General features: G+C 50.7%; 1 protein-coding gene across 1 annotated transcript in view; it reads left to right on the top strand.

Annotated features, from left to right (window-relative positions):
* The first annotated feature begins 2426 nt into the window (after positions 1-2426).
* Positions 2427-20311, top strand: part of LOC116944411 (uncharacterized) — a 33627-nt gene continuing 15742 nt past the window's right edge. The window contains exon 1 of the mRNA XM_032957994.2: positions 2427-2786. Coding sequence (XP_032813885.1) covers positions 2668-2786 — 119 coding nt within the window. The 5' untranslated portion in view covers positions 2427-2667. The remainder of the gene's footprint in view (positions 2787-20311) is intronic.

The raw sequence follows: 20311 nt of genomic DNA, 5'->3' as shown, positions 1-20311 counted from the left end.
GGGTTCGGGATAGAGGCAGGGCTAGTTGCTGATTGGCTCGTGTGGTTCGGGTTCGGGATAGAGGCAGGGCTAGTGTCTGATTGGCTACTAATGATAATGCTGCTATTGCTGATGATGAATGTTGCTACTGCTGCTAATGGCAGTGCTGCTGCTGAAGATTATGATAGTGGTTATGCAAATGATGCTGCTGCTGCTGATGGCGGTTGATGCGGTTCGAGCACTCGCGCTGCCTCGCAGCAAGAAGCCACCTGGGTTCAATTCCCGATTCGGGCGCCTTTCTGCGTGGAGTTTGTATGTTCTCACTCTCCCTACTATGCGTGGGTTCCCTACGGGTTCCTTCTCCAGCTAAAATACAAACAAAGACAAAGATGCCCCATATAGAACCTTCAAAGACATGACAAGCTGTAGGAGCAAGTGCTGTTGGCGAGTAACCAACGGCACACGAGAGGGTGGGTGGCCAGCACCACGCCTGGCCGCCTTTGTCTCGCTCGTGGCAAAAAACCCCACCACGTATGCGGAACTTCTTTTGCACCGTACGTCGCCACCCGTGCTCATGTCTATGCAACCGCCATTGACCGAACATCCCAATAGTAAAATGATCATCAAACGAGTGGATTGGGATCACAGCGGCAGCAGCAACGTCGCCCCCTTCCACGACGCCTTGGCATAGAAGCCCCCCCCCCCCCCGCCTGAAGAAATAACCTTGAGGCTTTCCCGGGGGAAATTAACAAAAAATGGAAAATATTTCAATAATGGTAACCTGCCTGGCGTGCACGTGACCTCTCGACTGATTAAACCAGGTGGCATTTAATTAGTGATGCCGAGGCAACTGCCATCGCTCACCCCCACCACTATCTAGCCCCCCCCCCCCCACCGTTCACCCTGTACCCCCCCCCCCTCTCCTACCCCCCCAGGCACGTAATGGGTGAGCTGGGATGGAATTGATGCCATATGCGCCTGTGGTTGAGAGTTGAGAGTGTGTGCGCGTGTGTTTAATGTGAATTGTGATAGAGGCGATTTTTGTTGTTGTTGTTCCAAAGCAGTTTATTAAAGTATTTAAATGGGATGTCTTTTCGCCGAACGATTTATGACGTTCATCACGATTGTAATATTAATCAGCATCAGCGTGGGCAATATCAGCAGTAGCACTCTCAGTAACGGAACACTCTTCATGATGATCTTCATAATTTTCTCCATGAATGTATTAACGCTGTTGTTACTGATGATAATAATGATCATCATGATTATGATCAGGGGCCGTCCATAAATGACGTCACGCACCTAGGGAGGGGGGGTCAGACATTTGTGACGATGTGTGACAAGGGGGGGGGGAGGTGAGAAATGTGACGTCACATCAAAATGCGCAACTTTAAATAAATATAGACAGCACGTTCTACTTAATTAAATAGACTTTTTAATACATGTTTTCTCCTACAACATCAGAGTGCAGCGCAACATTAAATACGCACTACAATGACAATAGTTTAATGCGATTTGAAGCATGTTTTATTTTCAAAATGGTAATATGGTTTTTGAGGGGGGGGGGGGCAGAGCTTTGTGACGTCATATTTGAGGGGGGGGGTCTGACTTTTTGTGACGCCGTGTGACGAGGGGGGGGGGTCAAAAATCGTCCAAAATCGCGTGACGTCATTTATGGACGGCCCCTCATCATCATCCGCAGGATGTGACCGCTGTTGTCAACGATGGTGATGCGACTGCTCCTACCGATGATGATGATGCTACGAAGCTTCCTCGTTTTCTTTATCATCAGCATCATCGGCCAAAAGGAGCAAATGAATTAGCATCATCAAAGATATCATTACGATGATCAAACTCGAGTACTTTTATGTCATCGTCATCATCATCATTATCGGCATCTCAAGCATTGCGTTCATAACACAAAGACAAAGAACCCCTGTATAGCTTTTAACAGACTGTTGGGGCAAGTGCTGTAAGCGAGCACCTGTTAAGGCCGGGACGACACGCGAGAGGGTGGATGGCCTTTGTCTCCCCAGTGGCGATATTTAAACACTGCAATGGACTCTATCCTGAGTCGACCTAGGGGAGGCCCAGGACATGTTCAGATAATCGTCACTGATGTTGGTGGCTGTGAGGGAGATTGGGGTTGCCGGGTTGGTAGCACAGCGCGCTAACCGCTACACTACCGCTCCCCACAAACAAAGGTCCCCAGTATATCCTCAACAAACTTTTGAGGCAAGTGCTGTGAGCGAGTAGCACCTATTAAGGCCTGCGCATTGCACGAGGGGGGTGAGTGGCCAGCACCACGCCCGACCGCCTTTGTCTCCCAAGTCGCGTTATTTTTACACATCGCACCAGGTACTCATTTGAGGCTGAGCCGACCTAGGGGAGGCTCGGGACCCACTGCACCACCCCTCCCCAGTCACACACACTCTCCGCGCATCGGAGATGTAAGCATACACCCACACTTTACTTTTTTTTAAATACCGCAGCAGCAGCGAACACTGCCCTTCTCAAACACACTCTCTCCCACTCTCCCCGCTCTCTCTCTCCCCGCACTCTCTCTCTCCCCGTTCTCTCTCTCCCCGTTCTCTCTCACGCACACACCGCTTCACCAGTCGAAGCCGGGTCTCCCAATTCTCCCCGCATACAACTTCACGCCGTTGACTCTCTCTCTCTGTGTCTCTCATGGTCAACTCCCTCCTTCTCTCTCTCTCTTTGGAACATCTCGAGAGCTCTCCCCCTGCGCGCGACCGGATTCATAGCGAGATTGGTTTCCTGCCACTGTGGGAGCGGACAGGGCTACGGTATGTGTGTGCGCACGTGTGCGTGCGTGCGCGTGCGCGCGTGTGTGTGTGTCCGCGCGCGTGCATGTTAAGCGCGCTGGCGCTACGAACCTGGCGGCCCGAGTTCCGATTCTCGTTCGCGGACAGCAGCACCAAGTGACGATTTACCTGAACCGGTCCTGGGCCTCCCTGCCCCGAGGTCAACTCGGCCTCAAATGAGCTAACAGTATTTGCCCCAACAGTCTGTTAAGGCCGTAGGGGAACCTTTGTGTTTGTGTGTGCGTGCCTGTGTTCAAGAACACACAGAGCACATGTTGTGAATACAGCCATGTACACGGTACACACATGGCACACACATAAACAGAGGCACACAGAATCAGAATATTCAAATGTACTGGAGGAATCCGATGAGCTAAAAAATATATTTTTCACAGATGTCGAGTAGGGGCTGGTAAGAACGTTACAACAGTCGGGGCGGGTCGGACGCACGCACGCATACACAAAGTATACAAATAAACACACACCCATAGATACACGTCTCAGACACATTATACACATAGGCACAGATACACCCACAGATACACAGCGTCACAGACACATAGTATACACAAAGATACAAGTACACCTACAGATACACAGCGTCACAGACACATAGTATACACAAAGACACACATATACCCACAGATACACAGCGTCACAGACACATAGTATACACAAAGATACAAGTACACCTACAGATACACAGCGTCACAGACACATAGTATACACAAAGACACACATATACCCACAGATACACAGCGTCACAGACACATAGTATACACAAAGATAAAAGTACACCCACAGATACACAGCGTCACAGACACATAGTATACACAAAGACACACATACACCCACAGATACACAGCGTCACAGACACATAGTATACACAAAGATAAAAGTACACCCACAGATACACAGCGTCACAGACATAGTATACACAAAGATACAAGTACACCCACAGATACACAGCGTCACAGACACATAGTATACACAAAGATAAAAGTACACCCACAGATACACAGCGTCACAGACACATAGTATACACAAAGACACATACACTCACAGACACGTCACAGACACATAGTATACACAAAGACACACATACACCCACAGATACACAGTGTCACAGACACATCGTATACACAAAGACACACATACACTCACAGATACGTTACACAGTATACACAAATACACACATACTATCACAGACACAAGACGTCACAGACACATAGTATACACAAAGACACATACACTCACAGATACACAGCGTTACAGACATAGTATACACAAAGACACAAGTACACTCACAGACACAACGTCACAGACACATAGTATACACAAAGACACAAGTACACTCACAGACACAAGACGTCACAGACACACCGTATACATAAAGACATACACCCACAGACACGTCACAGACACATAGTATACACAAAGATACACATACACTCACAGACACAACGTCACATACAGTATACACAAAGACACATACACTCACAGACACACGTCACAGACACAGGCGTTGGCACGCACCCATAGATACACAAACTCACAGACACACAGTATACACATACAGTGAAGGAAAACAAGTATTTGATCCCCTGCTGATTTTGTACGTTTGCCCACTGACAAAGAAATGATCAGTCTATAATTTTAATGGTAGGTTTATTTGAACAGTGAGAGACAGAATAACAACAACAAAATCCAGAAAAACGCATGTCAAAAATGTTATAAATTGATTTGCATTTTAATGAGGGAAATAAGTATTTGACCCCCTCTCAATCAGAAAGATTTCTGGCTCCCAGGTGTCTTTTATACAGGTAACGAGCTGAGATTAGGAGCACACTCTTTAAGGGAGTGTTCCTAATCTCAGCTTGTTACCTGTGTAGTGTTTGACTTTACGCGAACAACTTCTGTCTTTCTTCGAACACCGCTTGCAAATGTTCGTCAAAATCCTTACTGAAAACAATGATGTCCAGATATATTAAGCACGACTCCCACTGCAGTCCTGACAACACGAGTTCCATCAATCGTTGGAAGGTGGCCGGCGCGGAGTGGAGCCCCATCGGGAGTACATTGAATTGGAACAACCCTTGTGGTGTTCGAAAAGCGGTTTTAGGTTTAGACTCTTCATCCAAGGGCAATTGCCAAAAGCCCGACAACAGATTGAGGGTCGAAAAAATGTTCACGCTGGACAGGGCGTCTAGCGAATCATCAATACGTGGGAGCGGATATGCTTCTGCCACAGACACCTTGTTCAGTTTTCGGTAGTCAACACAAAATCGCATGGCCCCATTGCGCTTTTTAACGAGTACAATAGGAGCTCCCCACGGGCTGGATGAAGGAGAAATTATCTCCTGTTCTAACATCTCATCAACGGCTCACCGAATAGAATCTTTCTCCAGCAGACTTACATGGTGGGTATTCAATCTGATTGGGGGTGCATTCCCAGTATCAATGTGATGCCGCAACAACGACGTACGACCCACGTCATATTTACCTGAACTGAACACATCTTTAAATTCCACGAGCAACCCATGAAGACACGACCGTTGCACAGGCGTTAGTTCGGAGTTTTGCATATGAAGATCTCGCAACCATTCTGGATCATCTCCATCACCCGACAACATCTCACTCTGTCCCGTTGCCAAACACGCCTCCCCCTCCGGACCCGGCGCTGCCATCGCTTTCGGTAACGTGGTACCCTCCTGAATGACAACCGGTTCGTGTTCCGCGTTTACAATTTGTATGAAAGGGTCGCAATTTGCCGGTACAATAGTCAAAGCCCCTACCAAGGTGGGCATCCAAGATACAGCATTTGAGGGCATCAGCAATATACCCTCCTGTTGCTCACAATTTGTATGAAAGGGTCGCAATTTGCCGGTACAATAGTCAAAGCCCCTACCAAGGTGGGCATCTAAGATACAGCATTTGAGGGCATCAGCAATATACCCTCCTGTTGCTCATCGAACGGCATCTGTTTCTTAAAGCGCAGTGGCACAAGCATCTGAGTCGCAGGCGGAACACGAACGGTGCGGCTCACCACAGCCTGCACCACGGCGTTCGCAACCACGAACTTAGAAGGCGTTCCCAAAAATTTCAGACATTTCCCCGATGGCAATTCCAAACACCCCTTCTCTATTGAAATTTTAAGCGGCATCATTTGCAAAAAATTCGTGCCCAGCAAACACGGTACCACCAAGGTCGTAGAAACCAAGACATTCCCCGTAATGCTCACTTCCCCAATTTGAATCGTCGCGACCATACAACCAATAATACCAAGGCTGCCACCATTTGCTGCTATGCATGGCCCGTCTACCGGTTCTAGGGCCTGGGGTGAAGTCGGCAGCGAGCAAAAAGTTTGTAACGAAATAAGGGTCGCAGAAGCCCCTGTATCAACAATCACCCTGACCATTACTCCTTGAATACGTGCCATCACATCCGACGACACCGGCGCGGCTCCCAACACATGATGCACCAACGCGCCCCACATGTCCTGACCTTGCGCAACATACAAATGAGATGGGAGTGGGTGATATGACGCAGATGGGTGACGTGGAAAGAGCGGCCGTGTATTGAATGTATCGCGACTCACCCGGAATCCTCGGTCCTGGGGAAATCCTCGGTTGTAGCTGGTCGGCGCCCTTGGAAGGCCGCCCCTGCGCCGCCAGCAGTCGCGGGCGAGATGTCCTCTCCGTCCGCACTCGTAGCACGTCCGTTGTGTGCCAACTCCATACACCGCGGGACGACGCAGCACGCCCGCAGGTGGCACCCCGGCCACCGCTGCAATCGGTGGCGCCTCGTTCACCGCCATCGCGCTCTCGGCCGCGGCAGCGCTCATCAGCAGCGGCTGCACACCCACCACCGCTGGCTCGTCGCGGAGGTCCAGGTTGACTTGGATGTTCCTGGCGATCTGTAGAGACGACATGTCGTCATCGTTGTTGCTGTCAGGAAGCGAAAGGACGATCCGTATTTCCTTCGCCAACTGCAAAAGCTTCTCCTGCAGCAAGGAATCTAGGGCCTCCTGGTCCATCGCTGGGTATGAAACTTGAGCGAGGGCCAACAACGTGCTGCGGAACGCAAGAGGGAATTCCGTGCCCTCCCGCTTCCTTTGCTGAAATCTACATTTGGCGACCGACCGCGGCTCGTACACCTTCCTCATTGCCGCGAATGCCCCATCAAGCGTTGACCTGACGGCGGCAGGGAAACCATTAAATGTCGCCAAAGAATCATCATCGAGGGCCGTCTACAGTGCCCGCAGCGCGGCACCCTCAGTCCACTCCAGAGATTGATAAGCCGCTCGGAACCGTCGTGTAAATGCCGTCCAATCACCAACTTTGGCCTCGAACCGCTGCACATGAAGTCGCCGTGCTGTTCCCGACGGCTGCGCTTCCTTGTCGTCGGATTTCTCCAATCACTCCGACCCCGCGGCAACATCTGCTGGTTGACTTGACACCGTTGGTTGTACGTGGTTCGATGTCATAAAGTGGTTGAACGCCTCTGTCAGCATCGCCATCCTGGCCTCCCACTGGGCCATGAGGACTCTCCAATCCCCCGACGGTTCGGGGGTCTCGGCCCCGCTCGAACCGCCGTCTCGTTCTGTTATTTCTTGATCGACCCGACCCTCCAGAGGAGTATCGGCCACTTGGCCGGACATGGGCAGCATGTCCTCGTCGTTGCTGTCATCGGACGAGTCCACCGGCACGTTCATCTTCTTTGCCGCCTTCTTTGACATCTCGGCGTGGTTCGTAGTCACTCTGACACCAAATGTAGTGTTCGACTTTACGCGGACAACTTCTGTCTTTCTTCGAACACCGCTTTATTTACAACATTCAACATGTCCTCCACACTCCACAGTATCCTGGTCACCATGGCTTGCTCGCCGTGCTCCGCTCGTCTCGCTCACCACCTTTGTCTCCCCACTATCACTTCACTTGCTTCGCACTCAGCGACTCCCCGTTCAGCAACTCCGCACACAGCGTCTTCCCACACAGCGACTTCGCACACTCCGCACACAGCGTCTTCAGCTCCGCTATCGCTATGCTCTCTCCACTGCTGGCTATTCTCCTCAGCTCCTCCGCACACAGCGTCTTCGCACACAGCGACTTCGCACACTCCGCACACAGCATCTTCAGCTCCGCTATCGCTACGCTCTCTCCACTGCTGGTTATTCTCTTCAACTCCTCCGCACACAGTGTCTTTGCACACAGCGACTTCGCACACTCCGCACACAGCGTCTTCAACTCCGCTATAGCTATGCTCACTCCACTGCTAACTACTTCATCTTGCTTCAGCTTCGCTATCGCTACGCTCACTCCACTGCTAACTACTTCGTCTTGCTTCAGCTTCTCTATCGCTACGTTCACTCCACTGCTAACTACTTCGTCTTGTTTCAGCTTCGCTATCGCTACGCTCACTCCACTGCTAACTACTTCGTCTTGCTTCAGCTTCGCTATCACTACGCTCACTCCACTGCTAACTACTTCGTCTTGCTTCACACTCTCTTCCAACTCCGTTTCCCACTCTGTCTCCAAACTCTGTTTCCAAACTCTGTTTCCAAACTCTGTTTCCAAACTCTGTTTCCAACTCTGTTTCTACTCTGTTTCCAAACTCGACGTCTTCCTCGTCCAGTTCCCAGCTCCAACTCTCCCTCTCTGTGTGTCTCCCCCCAATTTATCCCCATTCTCATTATCGCTAATTAATTGGCCCGCGTGCCTCCGCATGCTTCGCGTCCTCAAACACCTGCCTTTCTCCAGACATCTCGACGCCTCCTCGCCCTTGACAACAGCCACAGCCAATCACTACCGTTGCTGATCCTCTGACTTAATTGGCCCAACCGTTACCTCATCATCCCAGCCTTTGCACCTGGCTGTCCTAACACGACCCACACTGTTTTCGCCTTCTCCACAGGCTGACCCAAGATAACCCACACTGTCCGTGTGATCATGCAATCGCGCAGTTTCCACAACACACCTTCCTACTCCACTACACCTGTATAAAAGATACCTGTCCACAGAAGCAATCAATCAGATTCCAAACTCTCCACCATGGCCAAGACCAAATAGCTCTCCAAGAATGTCAGGAACAAGATTGTAGATCTACACAAGGCTGGAATGGGCTAGAAGACCATTGCCAAGCAGCTTGATGAGAAGGTGACATCAGTTGGTGCGATTATTCGCAAATGGAAGAAACACAAAAGAACTGTCAATCTCCCTCGGCCTAAGGATCCATGCAAGATCTCACCTCGTGGAGTTGCAATGATCATGAGAACGTTGATGAATCAGCCCAGAACTACACGGGAGGATCTTGTCAATGATCTCAAGGCAGCTGGGACCATAGTCACCAAGAAAACAATTGGTAACACACTACGCCATGAAGGACTGAAATCCTGCAGTGCCCACAAGGTCCCCCTGCTCAAGAAAGCACATATACATGCCCGTCTGAAGTTTGCCAATGAACATCTAAATGATTCAGAGGACAACTCGGTGAAAGTGTTGTGGTCAGATGAGACCAAAATGGAGCTCTTTGGCATCAACTCAACTTGCCGTGTTTGGAGGAGGAGGAATGCTGCCCATGACCCCAAGAACACCATTCCCACCGTCAAACATGGAGGTGGAAACATTATGCTTTGGGGGTGTTTTTCTGCTAAGGGGACAGGACAACTTCACCGCATCAAAGGGATGATGGACGGGGCCATGTACCGTCAAATCTTGGGTGAGAACCTCCTTCCCTCAGCCAGGGCTTTGAAAATGGGTCGTGGATGGATATTCCAGCATGACAATGACCCAAAACACACGGCCAAGGCAACAAAAGAGTGGTTCAAGAAGAAGCACATTAAGGTCCTGGAGTGGCCTAGCCAGTCTCCAGACATTAATCCCATAGAAAATCTGTGGAGGGACCTGAAGGTTCGAGTTGCCAAACATCAGCCTCGAAACCTTAATGACTTTGAGAAGATCTGCAAAGAGGAGTAGGACAAAATCCCTCCTGAGTTGTGTGCAAACCTGGTGGCCTACTACAAGAAACGTTTGACCTCTGTGATTGCCAACAAGGGGTTTGCCACCAAGTACTAAGTCATGTTTTGCAGAGGGGTCAAATACTTATTTCCCTCATTAAAATGCAAATCAATTTATAACATTTTTGACTTGCGTTTTTCTGGATGTTTTTGTTGTTATTCTGTCTCTCACTGTTCAAATAAACCTACCATTAAAATTATAGACTGATCATTTCTTTGTCAGTGGGCAAACGTACAAAATCAGCAGAGGGTCAAATACTTTTTTCCCTCACTGTAGTCACAACGACTACACACACTACACAAAGACAATGAACCCCCGTGTGGCCTTTAACAGACTGTTGGGGCAAGTGCTGTTTGCCTGCGCTGATACAAGACGGCACGGCACACGTGGGTGTGGGTAGCTAGCACTGCGACCGGCCGCCTTTGTCTCCCAAGTGTTTAACGTTTACACACTGCACGAGGTACTCATTTAAGATCGAGTCGATCGAGTGGAGACCCAGGACCGGTTCAAATAATTGTCACAGACTTTTTTTTAACCGTGAACGGGAATTTAACTCAGATCGCTCGCATCTTAGAGTTGCACTAACCACACACACACAAGCTTCTTACATCATCAAACAAAACCCCCAGTTCACACGGATACCCACGGTCCGCACAGACATGAACGTGCGGACATGACGTTTGTGTATGAATGGATGTGTGTACATTGTGTGTGTATGTATGGGAGCGGTAGTGTTGCGCTACGAATCTGGCGACCTGAGTTCGATTACTGCTCACGGCCAACACCAGTGACGATTACCGGTCCTGGGTCTACTCTAGGTCGACTCAGCCTCAAATGAGTACCTGGTGCAGTGTGTAAACATCGCCACTAGGGAGACAAAGGCGGCCGGGCATGGTGTTGGCCACCCACCCCCTCATGTGTCATGCTGGCCTTCATAGGTGCTCGCTCACAGCACTTGTCCCTACAGTCTGTTAATCCTATACGGGGGATCTTTGTCTTGTATGTATGTGTTGTGAGTTCAACTGAGTTGCAGACGTCCTCTTGCAGGCAACACATTTATTTAACACCAACACATGGGGTAACTGCCCTTTAACAGAAGAACAACCTATGGTGGTGACCACCATGCTAACTACACTAATTACAACGTAACTAGCTACTACGGACCGGGACCACAGCTCGGGTCCAGGTCCACGTGTTGGAGACTTGGTAGAACGTAGGACGTTGACGAAGACTTCTTCAAAATGAACAACAACGCCGGTCCCTCTGGGGGATCCGGCTTATATTCTCTGTGGTGTGGCTGGCTCCGCCCTTGGCCACGACTCCTAGCCCCCACTTGGGGCTCCTTTGTAGACTTAACTGGTCACGTGTCCTCTCGGGTCAACCAGAGTGCCATGGCCTTTAGTAACCCCGGCACACCCACACCCTATCCTGTAGGGCTGGCACTGCACGACAAGTGTGGTGCAGCCTAGCGCTATAAACCAGCGTTCACAGAGCCCCTCTAGGGCCGGCACTACACCCACATCATAGTGGTGAGCGCGATGTCGCTACACCGCACGCCGTGCCTCTCTAGGGCCGGTCCAGCACAGTGACATCCCGCGATGTCACTACATCAGCCCCCCCCCTCGTAGCACTCAGCTATCCCCGCTGTTAACTCCCCCTCAACAAATAAATACCAAAACCCTTCTATACAATATATACACTATCTACAAATATACAATAACTCACGGGGAAAGGGGAGGGAAGTACAGAACAATAAGCAAAAGCAAGGGAAGAGAGAGAAAAAAATGCAGTAAAACGCGAATGCTCGGGACCCCCTCCATCACCAGCATCTCCCACCCTCCCCGTGTAACAACACCCACAAGCACAATAAAGGCTAGGTTCAGCCAATAACCAATACGGCCTGCCAAGTGCGACAACCAACGGACGGTGTGGGAGCGTGTATGTATGGGGATCACGAAAACCGAAGAGTCTTTGATCGAGTCCTTGTGGCTGGGCACCCAGGGAAGGTGGGCTCACTCTCCCTGGAGGTCCCGGGGGGAATTTGCAAATGTCCCGTCGAACCCGACTCCTCATGATGAGCAGTCGGCCGGGCAGATGGGCTCTCCTCTCCCGAATGCAGTGGAGATGGCGCAGGTGGTGGCTTGGGGGACGTTAAACGCGTGGCACCTGAGGACTGGATCACCTGAGGACCAACCTCAGTGGGTACACACCTCAGCTCGCCGGACACATCTGACACTTGGCCCCTGCGTAGTGAAGATGGGATGAATTCACGCGGTGTGATGAAAGGCTTGAGGCGCGAGGGATGTACAAACCAACTCCGCCGACCCAAGTGAATCTGAACACACTGGGGCCGAATGATCCGAATCACATCAACCGGCCCCCTTCAGGGTTTAAACAATTTGGGTGATGTACCCACCGGTACCTGTGGAAAGTGCAGCCAGGCTCTGTCACCTGGAACCCACTCATGTGCGGAAAGATGGTAACCCCTCAGCCGTTTATTTGCCAATTGGCACGAATTGGAATTTTTCCTGGAAGCCTCACGCGCTTCCGAAAGCTTCTGAAGGGTAAAGCGCATAGAGTCAGAAATTTTAGATTCAGCCTTGTTTGGCGCGGCTCGTAATTGGACATCAATCGGGGGGTCGTGTTCTCTTCCATACATAAATAATAATAGTGAGTAGCCGGTGGATGCGTGAGGGGACATTCTATAGGCAGCCAGGACTCCGGGAATATGCAAGTCCCAGTCAAGCTGGGACTCGCTGACCTGATGGCTCAGCATAGAGGTCAGAGTCCTGTGCAGCCGCTCCACCATTCCATCCGTCTGGGGGTGGTATGGTGATGTACGTACTTTCTTTGTTCCCAACAAGTCACACACCTCCCGCAGTAATTTAGAAGCCATTTTTTTGTCCTGATCAGTCAGAAGACGCTCAGGGGCACCCTTGTCCATCACATAGCCATCGAGGAATGCCTCGGTGATGGCCGCCGCCGACTGGTTGGGGAGAAGCCATGCCATCGGTCAGCGTGAAAAATACTCGACACCCACTAGCAAATACTTATTCCCATGAGAGGTAGTGGGAAATGGACCAAGGATATCAAGAGCGACCAGCTCGTTTATGCGGGAGACCTGAATGGATTGGAATGGTGGACAACAGGGTTTTAGTGGGGGTTTCTGCCGCGCGCACTGCACACACCCCTTCAATAAATTTGCGACATCTTCCGCCATGCCAGGCCAGAAGAAGTTGAGCTTAAGTGTGGCTAGCGTCTTATGCATCCCCAGGTGCAGCAGTCACTCGTGCACTGCCCAGATGACTTTACCCCATAGGGCAGTGGGCACAACAATGTTGTCACGGCACAACCCTCCGTCCCAATGCATGAGCAATCCATATCTGAGGATGACAGAGGCTACACCCGTCGATCCCCACCCCCGTCAGCCTCCTTGACACGGCGTCGTAACTTAAGCAGGGAAGTGTCCTCAACCTGGAGGCGCCCCCACTCCGCATGGTCCAAGCCAATGACGGCATCACGCACCACAGGTCCATTGGCTACCTCAGTTTTCAACTCCAGCCGACGCCGCAAGGGGAGGGGGCGAGTCCTCGGTAGGCGTTTTACAACGGCCCAAGCCTGAGAAACACACACACCTGTCGCTCATTTGGTATTTGCGACAGGGCGTCTGCGTTTGTGTATCGGGAACCTTTGCGATAGGAAACCGTAAATAAATAGTCCTGGAGGACTTCCAACCAACGTGAAAGTTGGCCAGATGGCTCCTCAATACGTAGCGCGTACTGTAGCGCTGAATGGGCAGAACACACCTCAAAGCGTATGCCATAAAGATAGGGGCGATACTGTTGCACAAAAAAAAACAATAGCCAAAAGTTCCCGGCGTGTGACACGGTACCGTTGTTCGGCCGGAGACAGCACTCTGCTACCATATGCGACAACACTCTCGACGCCATTGACAACTTGAGACAGAACAGTGCCAATTCCAGTGTTACTAGCGTCTATCAAGGACGAATGGCAAGGAAAAGTCGGGGCAGCAGAGGGGAGGGGCATTCACCAAGACATCTCGGAGCGCAACAAATGCGGCCTCCTCGTCCTCCCCCCAATGGAACTTCTGACCTTTTGCTGTCAAGGCGTGGAGAGGTTTGGCGATAGTGGCGAAACCGGCGACAAAACAGCGGTAATCGGACGCAAATTCTATGAAACTCCACACCTTCCCCACCGACGTGGGGGTCGGCCAAGTACGAACACACGCGGTTTAGTTTGGGTCCGTCACTATCCCTGATTTACTGACTACTAGCAGGAAGTACCCGGCATTGCCCGGGTCTTAAAAATATTTCAAAACTACTCTTAAAAATGTAACAGCAGTGCGTACTGACTGTGGTGGTACATGCTATGATTACAGCAGTGCATACTGTGGTGGTACCTGCTTTCACTGCAGCAGTGCATACTGTGGTTGTACCTGCTATGATTACAGCCGTGCATACCGACTGTGGTGGTACCTGCTAAGATTACAGCAGTGCATACTGACTGTGGTGGTACCTGTTATCACTACAGTAGTACATGCTGACTCTATAGCAGTATTTATCGACTCTATAGCACAAAGTACTCACCTGACAGAGTGGCGTGGTGAGGCCTAGTCCCGTGTGGTGATACCTGCTATGATTACAGCAGTGAATGCTGACTGTGGTGGTACCTGCTATGATTACAACAGTGCATACCGACTGTGGTGGTACCTGCTACATCTAGCGACTGTTTAGTAGTAATAACTGCACGCATCGGGGTGGGGGAGACATCACACAGTGAAGATTATTTTAGCATTTTTAACGCGAAAGAAAATGTTCCCCCACCCCCCACCAAAGGCGCGTGAGTTGGTATGGTCGGATGTGCGTGATAACTAAATGGTCTACTGCCTATAGTGCTAGCATCTAGCGACTCTATATATTAGTAACTCCACGCATCGGGGTGGGGGGGGCGGACATAACACAGTGAAGAATTTATGTCAGCGTTTAGTGTATTTTTATAGCATTTTTAACGCGAAAGAAATGTCCCCCTCACTCCCACCAAAGGCGTGCGACTTGGCATGGGCCGTTCCCCCCACCAAAGGCACGTGAGTTGGTATGGTCATGCACACGTCATGAATAAATAAATAATAGTGAAGCACACAAAAATCGCACTAAATCGCTAATTAAACTAATTTAAAGTTGACGGATGTGAAAAAGGAATAGCGCTTGCTGACCGCGGGGCTTACGGCGTGGTATCTGGCTATATTTTTTTACGTAAACCCCACCGTTGGAGAGCCAAGCGAGCGACCACACACAAACCCACAAACCCACAATTTTTGACTTTTATATATATGGATGTGACCAAGATAACGAACAGATTTTTGGAGCAGGTGACACTTCTGCGGTTTAAATTTGAGGTTCGCCGCACGCATTTTAAAAAAGACAGCACGTAACCGTTCGAGATGTTCTTTAAACGTACGGCTAAAAACGATAACATCATCGCGATATCAGGCACAAGTCCCACTGGAGGCCAGCTAGAACCAGTTCCATCAATTGCTGGAACGTAGCCGGCGTAGAATGAAGACCCATCAGAAGCTGATTGAATTCAAATAAGCCTTGCGGTGTACGAAAGGCTGTCTTGGGCTTAGATGATTCATCTAGTGGCAACTGCCAAAATCCGGATAGGAGGTCATGAGTCGAAAAATAGCGTGCTCCCGCTAGAGCATCCAGGGAATCGTCCATCTGAGGGAGAGGGTACGCATCAGCCACAGAGATCTTATGAAGCTTACAGAAGTCAACACAGACATGCAAACTACCATCCTGATTTTTAACAAGAACAATTGGGGCTCCTCAAAGGTTGGTGGACGGCGAGATGATACCGGCGCCCAACATTTAATCAACCGCTAGCCGTACGTGTTCCTTTTCCATAGTGCTCAGCCTGTAGGGGTTCTCCCGGATGGGAGCGGCGTCACCCGTATCAATGTGTTCACTCAAAGCGTAGTGCGGCTGATGTCAAATTTGCCCTTGCTAAACACAAAAGCGACCTCAACTCCACCCCTCTGGGACTCGGACAATTCCGCATTTTCAGAACAAAGTTTATCCATCCATTTTTCATCAGAAACTGGTTGCGGCTTTGTATTCGACGTGACCCCTATACCGCCAACGATGTTTCCCTCGCAAAGCGCGGGCGACGCATGGGCTAGCACAGTTGTTCATCTCATCGCACCATGCCGTCCCCCCACCAGCCTCCGCCTTGAGTGGAAGCGCAGGCTTGGACGGGTTCCACATCTTCGGGTGTATCCCACACCTCACGAGGCGCGGTACACGCCGCTAACCCCTTATGATGTTGCAAGAGCATGTGTGCCTGGATGCATCTTGCAACCTTGAGAGAAGACAAGTCGTCTTTACTCTTTGGTTCTATTGGGTAAAGTCACGTAGGTGAAAATAAAATAACAAAAAATCACGACGTTTCGGCCACAACACAAGCGGCCTTCATCAGGTGAAGGGACGAGACTGTCTGGAGGACAGCGCTGGAGTGAGAGAAGCCACGCTTAGATCACGACCTTTAAGCTGTGTGAGAGGAAAACAAAGCGCCTTGACAAAGGAATTAGCATATAATTTAGCATTGAAATGGCTCATTGAAATAGCTAAGTTAAAGTATACACATCCACAGAGGTACCCCTTGACAAAGGAATTAGCATAGAATTTAGCATTGAAACAGCTGAGTGATTAGCTTGTAACTGGTCACAGAAACAAGTCGTCTTTGCCAACAGCCAGCAGGATGATGTTGAGGTCCTTTGCCAACGTCAACAATCTCTCGAGGACCAGCGAATCGACTCCGTCGTGGTCCATCTTCGTGAAGGCAGCCTTTTCTAGCGCCAATAGTATGCTACGGAAGGCGATGGGTGTCTCGGCCTCCCCCTCAACCAGAGTGCCATGGCCTTTATTAACCCCGGCACACCCACACCCTATCCTGCAGGGCTGGCACTGCACGACAAGTGTGGTGCCGCTTAGCGCTATCAACCAGCGTTCACAGAGCCCCTCTAGGGCCGGCACTACACCCACATCATAGTGGTGTCCGTGATGTCGTTACATCGCACGCCGTGCCACTCTAGGGCCGGCACAGCACAGTGACATACCGCGATGTCACTACATCTGTACATGTGTGATTATAGGATGTATGTGCCGTGTGCCGGCCTTTGTAGGTGCTCGCTAACAGCAATTGCCCTGACAGTCTGCTCAGGCTTTCCGGGGCATTTGTGTCTTTGTACGTCTCTCCGGGTGTGTGGCGCAGTGGCTATCGCACTGCTCTAGGAATCTGGTGACCCTTAGTAGTCCAAGAGTGTTTGATTCCTGCTCGCGGCCAACATCTGTGACGAATATATGTACCGGCGCTGGACCTCCCGTAGGTTGACTCAGTCTCAAATGAGTACCTGGTGTGATGTGTAAACATCACCACTGCAGAGACAAAGGCGGCCGAGCGTGGTGTCAACTACACTAACCCCCTTTGTGCGCGTGTGCCAGGGCGGTCTTCATAGCACTTGCCCCAACAGTATGCTAAGGCTAAACGGGGGATCTTTGTCATTGTATGGTCTAAAGATGCATGACTGCCTGTGTGCAGCACGTGTAGCTGAGTAACGCATTGCATTGGCATAGTTGCGCTCCGTGCCACGCACTCACATCACACACCCACAGTCACAGTCCCAACACAATTTCGCATAGACACGCGACGAAGACGGTTACACAAAACAAAGATTTCCCATATAGCCTGATCAGCTTGAAGGGGCAAGTGCTGTTACCGAGTAGCACCCATGAAGGCCGGCACGGCACACGAGGGGGTGGATGGCCAACACCACGCCTGGCCGCCTTTGTGTCCCCAGTGGCGATGTTTACACACCACACCAGGTACTCATTTTAGGCTGAGTCGACCTAGGGGAGGCCCAGAACCAGTTCAGATAATCGTCACTGGTGTTGGTGGCCATGAATGGGTATCGAACGGGGGTTGCCGGGATGGTAGCGCAGGGCGCTAACTGTTGCACTACCGCTCCCCACACACACACGCACATTACACCCACCCCCCCACACACACATCATGTTACACACGTAGTCTCAACAGTCGCACAGAAGCCTTAGTTGCACTGTCATACACAGTCACGCACGGACGAAGAACCCTGGGCAGCTTTTAATGAGTATCTGGCACTGTGCGTAAACATCAGCATTGTGGAGACAAAGGCAGCCAACCGTGGTGCTCGCCACCTACCCCCTCGTGTGCCGTGGTGGCCTTCATAGGTGCTCGCTAACAGCACTTGCCCCGACAGTCTGTGACAGGCTACACGGGGGATCTTTGTCTTTGAAAGTGGTCCTACTATCTTGGTCTTAGACCGCTGTTGAAAGTTTCAAGCGGAGTTTCATCGCTTGCAGCTGGCGTTGGCATCTTGCCCAAGTCCTCGTGGTGCCGAGTGGGAATGGGACTGCGGTTCACGCAGATGCTACGGCTGCATTGGGTACCCAGTTCAGACCCCCCAGAAATGCTGACTGATGGGAAAAGCCATTCCAGCTATCTAGGGCCATCACGCCCGGGCAAAACTTCGTGGCCTGGAGTCATTATTTCCTTTTCACAGGGATGTCTTCTGGCATACACATGATTCATTTATCTCTTTTGACCACGTAGTTTGAGATGTTTTCCTTTGTTTGTACCAGAGGAATATTCGCCTGGTGCGGATACATTGAATGGATTCCCGTTACAGAACATACGTCACAATAGGGATGGCTACCTATTGTTACGTATGTTGATGATCTGATAATTATTCATCACTCCTCGCTCTCAGGAGTTAGAGACGCTACTGCTGAACCTAGAATGTGCCACTAAGAGATGCGGATCTTACCATCAGCCCTCAACCGGAACAAAGCACCTGCCTGGGTATCTTTTTGTCATCAAATACTCAACTACCGCTTGAGTAATGGTACAGTTGTGGAGAGAGTGGAGGCGCTTCCATAACTGATCAGTGTGCCTATGACCAGCTCTGCATGGGTAGTAGAGGTCTCACTCTGAATGAGTCAAGCGGCATTTCATTTTCACAAGCTACGTCACGCTGCTGTGTGGAAGCTGCCTGGTACATCGCGCCAAACGAAGCTCTTGGCCATCTCGGCCACAATTATGCTCTCGCTTATTTTTTGCTTCCGAAAGTAGACCCCTTTGATGGAACATCTGGGCCGGTTTGAAACATTTAGGCTGGCACGCCAGTGATCGATCCATCCTGGGTTTAACAGACTGGATTGTGTGGGGTGCTCACAGATCCTTGAGAGATCAGGACACAGCCCCCATCATCGGTGAGCTCATCTGGCAGGGAAACTACCTTTGTTTGAGTCATGCAGCCCCCATGCCCAGCCACCGCATTGCCCAAGCAGCCTTTGATTTGCCAGATAGAGGGGGCTAAACGGGCGGGGCACGGGCTAAAGAAGAGATGGGCTGATATGATACTGAAGAATGCGGAGCTGATTGGACTTGCAGATGATCGGTATCAGCGGTGTCAAGATCGGCTTCTGTGGATGGAGGAGACTCGTGAAGGACGCTGCTGGGCAGTTGGAGGCAGTCGCCCTCCAATAACAGTGGTGGGCAGAGGAGCGATGCTCACAACAATGAGCAGAGCGCTGGGCAGATAACACGCAGAGGTGGCACAGTGGGGAGCACAGGTGGTGCATCTGCCAATCATCTCAGTCAACTCCTGGCACCTGGGTCTATCCCGTGACCTATCAGCGAGCCTTAAGACACTTTATGTGGCCTCAAAGTGTACCTATCCTGGCACAAACACCGCGATGACGTCACCGCCACTTAGCGGCGCATGATGGCTGTTGCAGATTTAACGACACGCAAAGGCGCGAATTGCGTGCGCAAAACGTCTCAGCCTTATTCAGACCTTCAGCTCAAAAGAGGTGACCGAATGCGTGGTGGTTATGTTGTCATGGCTTTGTGCTAATTGGAACTCATCAGTACAAGGACGTCCAGCAAAGTTCGCTGCTGCTGTATTAAAACAAACAAAAAACTATTTATTTTACCCGGTAAGGCCCACTGAGCTATATAGCTCTTTTTCAGAAGCGACCTGTCCGTAAGTAATAGCTCAACGAAGTGGCTTATCACGTGGAAATTTATAGCAGCCAATACTCTAAATGCTTGGTGATTCTAAAAGTCCTTGGGAAAACCGGAGGACCCGGAGATAAGTTCACTCGACCACGGGGAGAGATAGAGGCGCAAACTCCAAATATATAGCAGGCGTCCGGGTTGGGATCGGGATCGAACTCACGACCTCCTGCATACCAGGCGAGGGAGTTAACAGCTCGCCACCGCGGCGTCCCTGACGTATGCCTCTGGGAGTGCCAGTTCACGTGGTTTCTTGTTACGTACAGACGTGAAGCGTGCACGAGCGCGTGTGCACGCGTGGCGTCCGCATCCTTCCGCGTGGTGTTGTCGAGCCGACCCGCACTGACGGTGCTC

The sequence above is a fragment of the Petromyzon marinus genome, chromosome 21, assembly GCF_048934315.1.
Source record: "Petromyzon marinus isolate PM22_M1 ecotype Great Lakes invasive population chromosome 21, UKy_Petmar_22M1.pri1.0, whole genome shotgun sequence".
Classification (NCBI taxonomy): Eukaryota; Metazoa; Chordata; class Hyperoartia; order Petromyzontiformes; family Petromyzontidae; genus Petromyzon; species Petromyzon marinus.
Note: the sequence above shows the minus strand (reverse complement) of the source record. Positions and strands in the feature narration are given on the sequence as shown.